Source organism: Macrobrachium rosenbergii, chromosome 52, assembly GCF_040412425.1.
Source record: "Macrobrachium rosenbergii isolate ZJJX-2024 chromosome 52, ASM4041242v1, whole genome shotgun sequence".
Taxonomy (NCBI): Eukaryota; Metazoa; Arthropoda; class Malacostraca; order Decapoda; family Palaemonidae; genus Macrobrachium; species Macrobrachium rosenbergii.
In genome coordinates, this window is record NC_089792.1 from 7,200,089 (window position 1) to 7,212,734 (window position 12,646).

Consider the following 12,646-nt stretch of genomic DNA (forward strand, 5'->3'; position numbering starts at 1 on the left):
GGCCTTGGGTACAATATACACCTGTTTTTGTCAAAGATGTCAGATTTTCATATAACACCTCTGAGATGAAGAAATAAAAGGAATTCCAATTCTGAATAAGACACAAGAAGCAAGAGCTCCAGCTACTTCAGTTCAAAAGATTATTCCTAATAGTTGAACAGGATACCTCTTGCCAGAGGGCTCTCCTGCAATGTGGTTTGATAACAGTTGTATTTTTAACAGGTCTCCTCATTAGATTCCCCATGGAGGAGAAACTCCTATACTATAGCAGGAATTAAAAATATTGAATTTCCATGATTGGATGCTATCCAGTATAGCCTCATAGGAAGAGAATTCAGTGGAGACTGATTTCAAGCAGAAAACCTGCCCTCAACCTCTACCATGCCAATGCTATTGATCTGCATTCACCCAGATTTTTAATTGCATTGACTTATTTTTTTTTTTATCCACTAAGACATTCTCTATAACATATACTCTTCAGTGGCATTGCCTCTAGGTCACAAATACCACTGGGCTACAATAGTTTGTGGCTGGGTAAACATTAGCCTAACTCAGACTGCTCCTTTATTTGTATGCCCCGTGAATACTTTTTTGAGTTTTATAAGCCATCTAGTAAATACACTTTCCTTTGTTCTCTCCCTAACTCCCTGCACTAGAGCATACTTTACATGGATGGGGACATAATCGATGCAATTTGTTAATGCAACATGGAACTTTAACTTTAGTTTGAGGCCTATGGAGATTTTTGTTTGTTAATGAAATTTTACCACAAAAAGCTCTCATCAGATTGACTCTACAAAAAGTGTACAGTACAAGATTCAAAATACTGCATCCTAATAAAAATGACATGCTCTTAAAAGATCCACTTACTAATAATTATGAAGTCAACATTTTTCATTATACATAGTATATAAAAAAGAAATGAGTTTTGTTTAAAAATTAATAATCATATGACTAACCTAAATGAGACAAAACATCGCCCGTAAATTTTAAATCTGGAGGAAATTCTGGCAACCCTTTCATCTTCTGGAACATTATAACTGGTGGGTACTTCAAAATCCCCGTAAGAAGGTTCAGTCTCCCACGATGAGCCATACCAAGTATAACTTCTTGCACATCAGCTGGAAAAGAACAGATGATTGAATGCATCTAAATATATAAGAAATATTCTAACCAACAATAATCCATGTTTATACTACATACAAAATCCCAATAGAGTACAGGACTCCTTAGGCCTTCACTGTCCCTATATTCACTTAACCTAGTCTGTCCATGATAACCTTGCTTTTCACTTCAAGCCAAGTGTATTTAATTGTTCATGTAGTGTATAATTTATTTAAGAAACTGAAAAAAGGAGTAAGAATAATAATCACCAATGCAAAACTATACAAAATGAAAAGATGCAAGAACAAGAGAAACCAAGTAAAAAATGCACCCAAGTTTCCTTGGTGTAATCAAGCTTTCTGTACAGCTGTTACAGTGTATAATCAAGGCCACCGAAAATAGATCTATCTTTCAGTGGTCTTGGTATAATGCTGTATGAGCTGCAGCCCATGAAACTACAGTAACCACGGCTCGGTGGTGGCCTGTCCTATATCGTTGTCAGAAGCACGATTAAGGCTAACTTTAACCTTCAATAAAATAAAAACTACTGAGGCTACAGGGCTGCAATTTAGTATGTTTGATGATTGGGAGGTGGATGATCAACATATTAATTTGCAGCCCTCTAGCCTTAGTAGTTTTTAAGATCTGAGGGCGGACAGAAAAAGTGAGGACAGACACACAAGGCTGGCACAATAGTTTTCTTTTACAGAAAACTAAAAAAGTTTCTAGATCCAAGAACAAGAGAAAAAAATGCTTCTAGATTATTATGCAAAAACTTACAAAGCACACAAAATGACACAGAAGGCAAGGGGTACAAGATTTAAAAATTAGTACTGTAATGCAATGAAGCCATAATGAAACTGATGTATTTTTAGATCACAACAAGGATTTACTATTCCTATGCTGTTTATGATGGGGTTTAATACTTCAGTGGGATCTGACACCATGTAGCAACTACCCTAAACTATATTTAAAAACTCTATAAAATTTTCCATTTGCATACACCACATTCTCCTTCCTTCATTTAATAAATAGCAAAAATTTATTTAAAAACTCAATGGAGTAAATTTACAGTAAGTGTACAAGTTCAGATACTTGTATACAGTATTTACTGCACACAAATACACCTGGAAAATACACAGGAATACACAAATATCAGGATAACATCTTAGTATCTGATACTGTCAGAGAGAAAATTGCCAGTTGTGTGACAGCAGCATACATAAATAATCCAAAATGTCCAAAACTACATTCTGTCATAGTACAACACAGTACAGGCACATTAATTATCATGTGTCATGAGAAAGAGATGATAATTTGGTTAGGCTACATGACATTTTTTGGTATACCTGTCCTATACCAATTTCCACAGATATTGTATTTTTCACTAATACATAACCAATACCTATATACTTCAACTGTAATGAGCAAGTATGTTATTTCCCAACAATTCTGAGTTAGAGTCGACCCCTGGTATTTGTGGGGGATGTGTACCACAACCAACCCCCACCCCGCCAATAGCTAAAATGGCAAATACTTGACACCCCTCTAAAAATGCCCATATCTGAGTATTTTAATAGTTTCTTAAAAAAAAATGCATTTAGTCACAAAAATGTTTGAAAATACAGTAATTAGTGAATATTTCCTATGAAAAATAGAGCAAATAGGCAAATTTTCTGCGAATAATGCATATATATGTTCCACAGAAAAATCCGTGAATACGTTGTAGGTGCATGCATTCAACCATGCAGCCTACCTGCTGATGAATCACACCACATCTCGGAGAAAGCACCATGCGATTGACACAAGGTCACAAGAAAACACAAAATCCCAAGACGATGTTGTCAGCAAATATTTCTAACGGTGTTATAGTCACCTTTTTGATATTGTACCAGTTTATAAACCAAGACACCGTTCATTTAGCTATGTACACAGATTTCACAACCTTATGTTTTATACTAATATAATTGAATGTTTGCCTCTGTGAAGAAACACAGAGGCCTATGCTTGATCCCTTTTTCCCTACCTGTCAAAGGTTGGGACTAAGATACAGCCAGCAAGGGTGTTTGACTTGAGTGAATTTTACATGAATAAATCAGTTGTATCCTGACCTACATGCTTTCGCTTACACCTCACTCTCACAGTGGTGATCCCGGAGTGACCTGAGGAGGCTGACACAGAGATGACCGATCACACCAATGATCCTCACACCAACAGAGAGAAGCCTAGAGGCTGCCTCCATCCAATTGCCACCCTTCAGCCCCACCATCCAGAAGCATAGTTTTTTAGGGCGGAAACTATTTTCCGATCACAGAAGACCACCTCATTGATGTGGAAAGCAGATGCAGCCCTTAGACTCCTGCCAGATGACGTACTTGAACAAATAGCAGTATGGCTCCAGAAACTAGACACCCCAGTAACATACGACATCCTGAAGGACCAGCTGAAGTCATCTTTCAGCATGCCCAGAGAGCGAAGAAGCTCCTGAACCACGTAGGGACACCAATAGGCGACGAGTGACCATCGCACGTGTATAAGCAGCTGCGACAACTCATCATACCTTCCAGAGGTGGGGAAGCCGAGTCAGTTGTCCCTGGATCTGGCGAGGAAAGTACTCCTCACCAAATTACCCTGCCAGACAGTAGCCTTGATGCCAAAAGTACCATGCCCATAGAAGAATTTTGGTCATGGTCAAAGGGGTCCATGCAGCACATAAAGCAGCAGACCCCGCACAGCCAGCAACAGCAGCACGTTGTGTCAAACATACATCCAACAGTGAAGGAAGCAGCAATGACGACAAACCAGCCACCCCCATCTTCAAGAAGCATTTCCCCAAAGGAAAGCAACTGCAAAGAAGACAGGAACCCATGGAAGGAGTCTGCTGGATGCCAAGAAGCAAGCGTCTAAATTCAAGGCACATACATAAGAAAAAAGGTGACCCTGTAATTGTTGTAATCAGGCCTTGTACCTGTTTATCATTTTCGTCCCTCTTCACTTTTAGTGGAGAAAGATATCTTACTTCTACCACAGAGGCTGGATAATGGAATTCCCAAAATTAAATTCAAGGTACTGTCAGGTCTTGGGAGCAAGCAGATGTACCCTTACAGTAACTTTAGTGTTCTTCTCTCTTAATAATGAACCCTTCAATCTTTGAAGTTCTGCTTTAATACTCTAGGCTAACATGAATTGACAGTGGAGTCTCAGGAGCTACTAAGTAGGCAACATCTGGCCAAACTAGAGAAACTCATTTTCTCTGGAACCTATATTATGACTGAATGAAAACATTAGTCTCAAGATACATATTTAGAATATACAATATTCACCTTTGAACATAACTGATATATCATGCTATAAAAATGAAATTTTCTTGGAAAAAGGGAACAAACTGACCTAAATGTGAATGAGCACACTAACCTTCTGCTAAGCCTCTAAATACTTCAGTGAAAAAGCCAACCATTGACTCTGCTCCCTCTCCTCCATACCTCTTGACACTCTGAAATTTGTTCGCTAAGAAACTGTCAAAAGCTTGGGACTCCAACATGTCTTTTGCAAGATTAATACACTCCTCAGGTGCCAGTTCTTCATTAAGTACTTCTTCAAAAGCTGATGCAAACCATTCCCTTTCTTCTTGTGTCTGCAATTAAATGTAGAACTAGTATGACAGTTACACTATTTCTAAAAGTTTATCTTCATACTACAGTGTGCATTTCTATGGATAAATACTTGGCAGCAAATAAGTAAAACCCTTATCGGGTTCTCATGGTTTGTGGACTCAAAATTAAAGGGTTTCTCTGTGGAACATATCTAGTCATCACACAGGTAAGAAAATTCTGTTAGTTTTTCCAACTGAGAAATATCACTAATTACTGTATTTTCATATAATTTTCATGAATAAATGCACTTTTTGTGATAAAACCATTTAAAATACTCAGGATAAGCATTTTTACATTAATTTTTCTTGCCATTTTAGAGCTTCAAAATGGGCAGTTCTAAGTGTTTTTAGAGGGGTGTTAAGCATTTGGATTTGACCTATTATTGAAGGGGTGTTTTGACGTATTCTATATTCCAAACTGAACCACTGGGGTTCTAGTCAGAACACTGATATTGTTTTAAATACTGATAAGTATTTTTCAGCGTGAAGACACAGAAGTTTTTGGAAAGAACCTGTTTAAATTAATTATTTACACTAATTACTCAATACCCCATCACAGAAATGAATCTAGCCTTAAGGAGGTAAGCTATACAATTACTTAGAGAGAAACACTTTACTGGACTTTCAATACCCTGGTTAAGATGATTATAATACTTACTGGTAAATAACAAAATTCAACACCTATGTGCCCACAATATGTTTTCTTCAAAAGTTTTATAATGTCTTCTAAACCGCATGTTTCATTTACTCCAGCAATCAGACCCTGCATATTGTACTTCTTGCCATCCAACAGTCCATAGAGCTTTGGATCCAACTCGGGTAAAATTCTGGAAGGACACAGTTGTAGAAATATATATACTGCAAACTGTAATCCCAGAGTAAGGTCAATAAAAATGATATTTTAATGATAAAATAAAGTTTGTTCATACTTACCTGGCAGATATATATATAGCTGTATTCTCCAAGTCCGACAGAATTCCAAAAACTCGCGGCACACGCAGTGGGGCCAGGTGGTTAATACCCATTCCCGCCGCTGGGAGGCAGGTATCAGGAACCATTCCCATTTTCTATTCAGATTTTCTAGTGCCACTGTCTCCTGGGGAGGAGGGTGGGCACTATGATTATATATATCTGCCAGGTAAGTATGAACAAACTTTATTTTATCATTAAAATATCATTTTGTTCATGCAACTTACCTGTCAGATATATATATAGCTGAATCCCACCATTGGAGGTGGGAAGAGACAGAATAGGATTTAGGAAACAAATATATGTAGGCGATTGACGCCTTGGTTCCTTACTTGTTAGCATAGCTGACTTCGTGATTACAGTCACCCAAGCCTGCTTCTGCTTTACTACAGTCTCCAGCAAGGTAGTGACCTATATAGCTGGTGAGTTCTAGATGATCTGTCCACGGGGGCATGACCACAATGGGACTAGATCATAAGACCATACTGTGAGAGCAAAAGGAGCAACGACCAACCACCTGACCGAGAGCATCAACAGGACCTGCCGAAGGGACGCCAGATCGGTGGGAAGTCCCCGTAACCAACTTACAGCTTTCGACATGCCCTCTCCTGGTCCTGGGAGTCCGACAGAGGTCCAGGCCTATGTTAGCATAGCTGACTTCGTGATTACTGTCACCCAAGCCTGCTTCTGCTTTACTAGAGTCTCCAGCAAGGTAGTGACCTATATAGCTGGTGAGTTCTAGATGATCTGTCCACGGGGGCGTGACCACAATGGGACTAGATCATAAGGCCATACTGTGAGGGCAAAAGGAGCAACGACCAACCACCTGACCTAGAGCGTCAACAGGTCCTGCCAAAGGGACGCCAGATCGGGGGAAGCCCCCGTAACCCTCTTGCGGCTTTCGACATGCCCTCTCCCTGGTCCTGGGAGTCCGACAGAGGTCCAGGCCTAGAAGCGTTATGGGACCGATCTGACGTAAAAAAAACAAAATCAAGATTAAAATATACTTCCTAACCTCTAAAGGATAGGATGAGTATCGCTCTCTGCCCGCAACACTGTGTCTGCAGAAGCGACAACAGGTCCTGCCGAAGGGACGCCAGATCGGTGGGAAGCCCCGTAACCCTCCTGTGGCTTTCGACTTGCCCTCTCCCTGGTCCTGGGAGTCCGACAGAGGTCCAGGCCTAGAAGTGTTATGGGGCCGATCTGGAGTGCGGAAACGTATGGTCCTAGCGAATAGCAGTCTTCGTATGTCGTCTTCACGTCCCAAGTAATGTGAAGCGAACACCGAATTGCTTCGCCAGAAGGTGGTACCCAGAAGATCGCAAAGGGACATGTTCTTCTGGAAAGCCACCGAGGTTGCAATGGCTCTAACGTGAGCCTTAACTTCAAAAGACTCAAGTCACTGTCTTGAACGTCGGAAAGTGCGTCTAAAATGGTGCTTCTAAAAAAGAACGCCAGTGCATTCTTAGAAAGAGGCAAATCCGGCCTCTTGACAGAGCACCACAGACTGTCCGAAGGACCTCGACTTTCCCGAGTCTTCTGCAAATAAAATTTGAGAGCCCTGACAGGACACATGACTCTTTCTGGTTCATGTCCGAGAATTTCCGTCATACCCTTAATCTCGAAGGTCCTGGGCCAAGGGGTAGACGGGTTCTCGTTTAGCAAGAACATACGGCTTAGAGAACATACTGCATTATGGCCTCTAAAACCTACATGATTATTGATAGCCTGAAGTTCACTAACTCTCTTCGCCGTAGCCAGAGCAGTTAGGAAAAAAACCTTCCTTGTCACATTCTTGAGACGCCGAAGAAAGAGGCTCGAAGGTATTTGACATAAAAAATTTAGGACGACATCCAGGTTCCAGGGAGGCGTCCTGGAATGAGGTACATTGACAGTCTCAAAGGATCTCAAGAGATCGTGAAGATCCTTGTTGTCGGCTGATAGTCTGAATGCAGTTAGACTCAGAGCGGGGAAGTTTTGAGGTACCTTTCGAAATGGGGCTGCCTGAGCAGATCTACCAAGGGACGTCCCCATAACCTCCACAGCTCCTGACATACTTCCTCGTGAAGGGTCCACTCGGTCGGTAGAAGCTGCCGCTGTCGACCGAGAAGGTCCGTGCGGATATTCTCCACTCCTGCAACGAACCTCGCAAGGATCGTGATCCCCCGCGCATGGGCCCAAAGCAGGATCTCCTTCGCCAGGGCGAACAGGGACCGGAACAAGTTCCTCCCTGTTTCTTGAGGTATGCCAGGGCTGTGGAGTTGTCTGAATTTACTTATACGACTCGGCCTGACACTTGGCTCAAGGATTGAAGGGCCAGCAGGATCGCCCCTAATTCCTTGAGATTGATGTGCCAGGACACCTGTTCCCCTCTCCAGGTGCCTGACACTTTCTCCCCCTCCTAGTGTTGCTCCCCATCCCTCCCTGGGAGCGTAGGAAAACAACACCAGGTCGGGGCTCTGAAGGCATAGAGAAACCCCTTCTGCCAACCTCGAGGGGTCGAGCCACTACCTCAGGTGAATCTTGAAAACGGGAGAGATCTTCAGGTCTCCTCTAGATTCTCCTTGTCTATTCAGTTTTCCGCCAGGAAAAACTGGAGCGGCCTGAGATGAAGTCTTCCCAGGGAAACAAACTTCTCCAGAGAGGAAATGGTCCCCAGCAAACTCGTCCATTCCCTCACCGAGCATATTTCCTTCCTAGGAAGGATGAGACTTTTCTAAGCATTGCTACTGACGTTCCTGGGATGGAAAAGCTTGAAAAGCCACTGAATCCATCTGAATCCCCAGATAGACGATGGACTGCGTCGGGATCAGATGGGACTTTTCTTCGTTCACTAGAAGTCCTAGGGACTTTGTCAACTCTAAATTCGCATTCAGGTCCTCCAGACACCTTGACTGTGAAGAGGCTCGGATGAGCCAATCGCCAGGTAAAGCGAGATACGAATACCCGCCAAGTGAAGCCATCTCGCCACATTTCTCATGATAATCGTGAAGATGGGAGCTGTGCTTAGCCCGAAGCAAAGAGCTCTGCATTGAAACACTCGTCCCCTAGTACAAACCTCAAATACTTCCTCGACTGGGGATGTATGGGAACGTGAAAGTAAGCGTCCTGTAAGTCCAGAGCGACCATCAATCTCCTGGTCTTAATGCTCCTAAAACAGACTGGGACGTCTCCATCGTGAACTTCTCCTTCACCATGAAGCGGTTCAGTCTACTGACATCAAGGACTGGTCTCAATCCTCCCGACTGCTTTGGAACTAGGAACAGTCGGTTGTAGAATCCTGGGGAGTCCAGCTCCAGGACTTGCTCCACAGCTCTTTCTCGAGCATTTGCTCTAATAGCTCGAAAAGGATCTGTTGCTTCTCTTGATGGAATGAGGACGACAGATCCCTGGGCGACGTGCACAGAAGTGGTGAGTCGAGAAAGGGGATCTTGTATCCTCTCTCGATAACTTCAAGGGACCAGGTGTCTGCCCCTCTTGCTCTCCAGGCTCTCGCAAACGAAAGAAGCCTGGCTCCTACAGGTGTCTGGAGGCGCTGCAAATCACTTCCTGCCCCAAGGTTTAGGCGGGGCTCCGCCTCTGAAAAGACCTCTACCTCGGGGAGAAGATCTCGAGGAAGAAGCTCCTCCACGAAAGGGCTTCTACTTCCTGGAGGTCTGACCCGACAACGACATCAAAGGGACTGCCGGGCGTCTTGACGAGTGGGCCAAGAGGTCTTGAGTGGCCTCCTTCAAGCTGGAGGAGAGATCCTTGAACAAGGACTGGGGAAGAGATGGCTCAAAAACGGGGAGAACAGCAAAGCCCTCTGCGACGGAGAAACTGACTTTGCAAAAGTATGACGCCAAAGGCATCTGGTGTTCCCAGGCGGTCACCCATCCAAGTACTGACCAGACCCAACGTTGCTTAACTTCGCTGATCGCATGAGAAGCGGTGCTTTCAACGTGGTATGGCCGTTGGCTGGTAGGGCCATAGGCTGTAAAGTTACAGTACAAGGCCCTCTTCTTCAAGAGGCCCGTACAAAAGAGGGAAGCCAGTTCCTCTGAGCCATCCCTGACTGCCTTGTCCATGCAGTTCAACACGCTGGACAGCTCCCCCAGGCAGATCGAGTCGGGACTCCTAATCCTGACGTCTAGAGCCCCCAAACACCAGTCCAGGAAATTGAAGACCTCCATGGTTCGAAACAGTCCTTTCAAATGGTGATCCGTCTCCGACATAGTCCAGGACACTTTGGCAGCCGACAGGAGGGACCTTCTAAAGCGTCGACCAAGCTAGCGAAGTCTCCCTGGGACAACGAAGGAACTCTTGAGCCGACGTCCTCCCGGTCTCTTACCACATACCTGCCTTGCCGCTCAGCTTGGACGGAGGCAGGGCAAAAGAAGTCTTGCCTTGGGTCTTCCTTTCCTCCATCCAGGTGTTAACCTTCTTGAAGGCCTTCTTCGTCGCCAGAGACGAAGTCATCTTGACAAACCCCGCGCTCTCCTCGTCTAGGACGAAGCAAACTGCGAAGGAGGAGAGAGAGGGCCGAGGGTTTGAAACTTGTCGCCAAACAAGTCCTTAAGAAAGGCCGGCTAACACCTGGTAGTCCGTAGACGAGGAAGGGGAGGCTGCTCAAGGACTGCAGGCTCCGACTCACAAGAGACTTCTCCTCTTCAATGGGAGAAAACGAAGGCCTTGCAGTCCAACAAGATGGGATCTACGCTTCCCGCAGACTTTGATTGCTCTGAAGCTTCACCGAGCAACCAAAGAGGCGTCCTCCCGAGAGTCCAGTCCATCGGCGCCCTGCAGCTGAACAAGGTCCAGGATAGCTGCTTGCGGGCGCGATGGTCAGCTGGAGAGCGCGAGAAGCCTGACGAGCAGCTACAGAAGCCCCAGGATAGCTGCTTGCGGAGCGCCACGATGGTGGTCCAGAGCGTCCTGCACGGCAGCGAGAAGCGTCCCTGCGAGCAGCTACAGAAGCGTCCAGGATAGCTGCTTGCGGGCGTCACGATGGTGGTCAGCGGCGTCCTGCATGGCAGCGAGAGGAGGCGTCTGACGAGCAGCTACAGAAGCGCCCAGGATAGCTGCTTGCGGAGCGTCACGATGGCGGTCCAGCCGGCGTCCTGCACGGCAGCGAGAGAGCGCCCTGACGAGCAGCTACAGAAGCGTCCAGGATAGCTGCTTGCGGGCGTCACGATGGCGGTCAGCCGGCGTCCTGCACGCAGCAGCGAGAGGAGCGTCCTGACGAGCAGCTACAGAAGCGCCCAGGATAGCTGCTACTGCGGGCGTCACGCTGCAGCAGAGCGTCACGATGGCGATCCAGCGAGTGTGAACACGACTGGGAGACGAAGCATGCTTGACAGAAAGGCCCCCAGTCAATATATTGTGAAATAGGCTACCTACTTGGGAAGTCTCAACTCCCGCTTAGCCTACCTTTAGTACTAGAATTTGGCTCGCCTACGTTAGGCAGGTAGATTTAAATCAGTCTCAATGAGATAAAACCTATTCTCGTCGTTTTAACTAAAATTATGGTAGGTTATCTCCTCACCCTGACTAAAACTAATGTTTGATACCGACCTGAGTAAATTATGGCATCTTTAACGTTTACCGTGCTACTTTGAACTGCGAAAAGCGTTTGTTTACTTTTTTACTAGGAGGCAGCCATTTGCCTACGTGACGTCACTCTAGTCCCGCTGCTCTCGGTAGACTATCTCCAAAAACAAACCTTACATTTCCTTTAATAACTCCATAAGTGTTTGATTTTGTTGTAACAACATAGTTACGAAAACTTTATTGGACATATCCTCTTCAGCGTCAATTACGAGTCCGTTTTCCGACGTGCACTTTGACTGACCCAGCGTTACTATTGTTTCTTCTTTATTATCGCTTGACTCGCTCAATCTATGCACCTTCGCAATAGATAATATTTGTTAGCCATCTTCCAGATGCAAAAAGGAGCACTATTAGTGCGAGAATGAAATCCTGAACTAATAAATTAGCAGGGTGGGAGGCAAAGTAAGCGATCATTTATCAAGCAAACCTGCCCCCTACACCTCATGCATATAAAGTGAGGATCTACCGAAACTTTCGGTAGCCTCACCTTAAACTCATTCACACAACATACTCTGAAGCTAGCATAACTAGATCCAGACATCATCCAAAGAGCAATCAAAAGCAAATTCCACAAAAGCGTATGCCAATCCACAATCCAAAGACAAAAACCAAAAGTCAAATAGAATACTTAAGTGGAAAATAACGAGTTTACGAAATCCAAAGACGGAGGTACTGAAAACAGTTGTTGACAGTACCGGCGACAGAGAAAATCTGAATAGAAAATGGGAATGGTTCCTGATACCCGCCTCCCAGCGGCGGGAATGGGTATTAACCACCTGGCCCCACTGCGTGTGCCGCGAGTTTTTGGAATTCTGTCGGACTTCGGAGAATACAGCTATATATATATCTGACAGGTAAGTTGCATGAACAAACATTAAAATAACAATACTGGTTCAATTGTAATTAAGGCAACAGTTAATGCATTGCATCTTTGAGTATTTGAATTTCACAAAACCCAAGTTCCACTAAATAATGCAACATAACCTCTCAACTGACAATATGTATCCAACAGTACTAAAATATCCTAAATGCTATCACAGCATCAGTTTAAACTGTTCTAATCTATACAGTATCTCACAGTATTCACTCATACTGGTGCTTCAACAGTTGTTAAAAATAAAAAAAATCTGGTAACAATCTCAGCAGAAAATGGGATCAGGGATCAATTTTCATTTAGATCAATTTAAATACACTGTTATGAAAAAGGAAAAGAAAGACAAGACAGAAATGACCAGGTCACAATTCATAATCATGAATAATACATAAAAAATGATATTTTAATGATAAAATAAAGTTTGTTCATACTTACCTGGCAGATATATATATAGCTGT

General features: G+C 44.0%; 1 protein-coding gene and 1 non-coding gene across 2 annotated transcripts in view; both read right to left on the reverse strand.

The window, feature by feature from the left end:
• LOC136833663 (2-oxoadipate dehydrogenase complex component E1) overlaps positions 1-12,646 on the reverse strand; it is a 155,795-nt gene that overhangs the window by 118,592 nt on the left and 24,557 nt on the right. Inside the window, exons 3-5 of the mRNA XM_067095831.1 lie at positions 5,415-5,583; positions 4,519-4,738; positions 960-1,121 (exon numbers count right to left, since the gene is read on the reverse strand). Coding sequence (XP_066951932.1) covers positions 960-1,121; positions 4,519-4,738; positions 5,415-5,583 — 551 coding nt within the window. The remainder of the gene's footprint in view (positions 1-959; positions 1,122-4,518; positions 4,739-5,414; positions 5,584-12,646) is intronic.
• LOC136833999 (5S ribosomal RNA) lies at positions 9,565-9,683 on the reverse strand. Its single transcript, XR_010851642.1, has one exon. It is a non-coding gene; the product is annotated as a 5S ribosomal RNA (ribosomal RNA).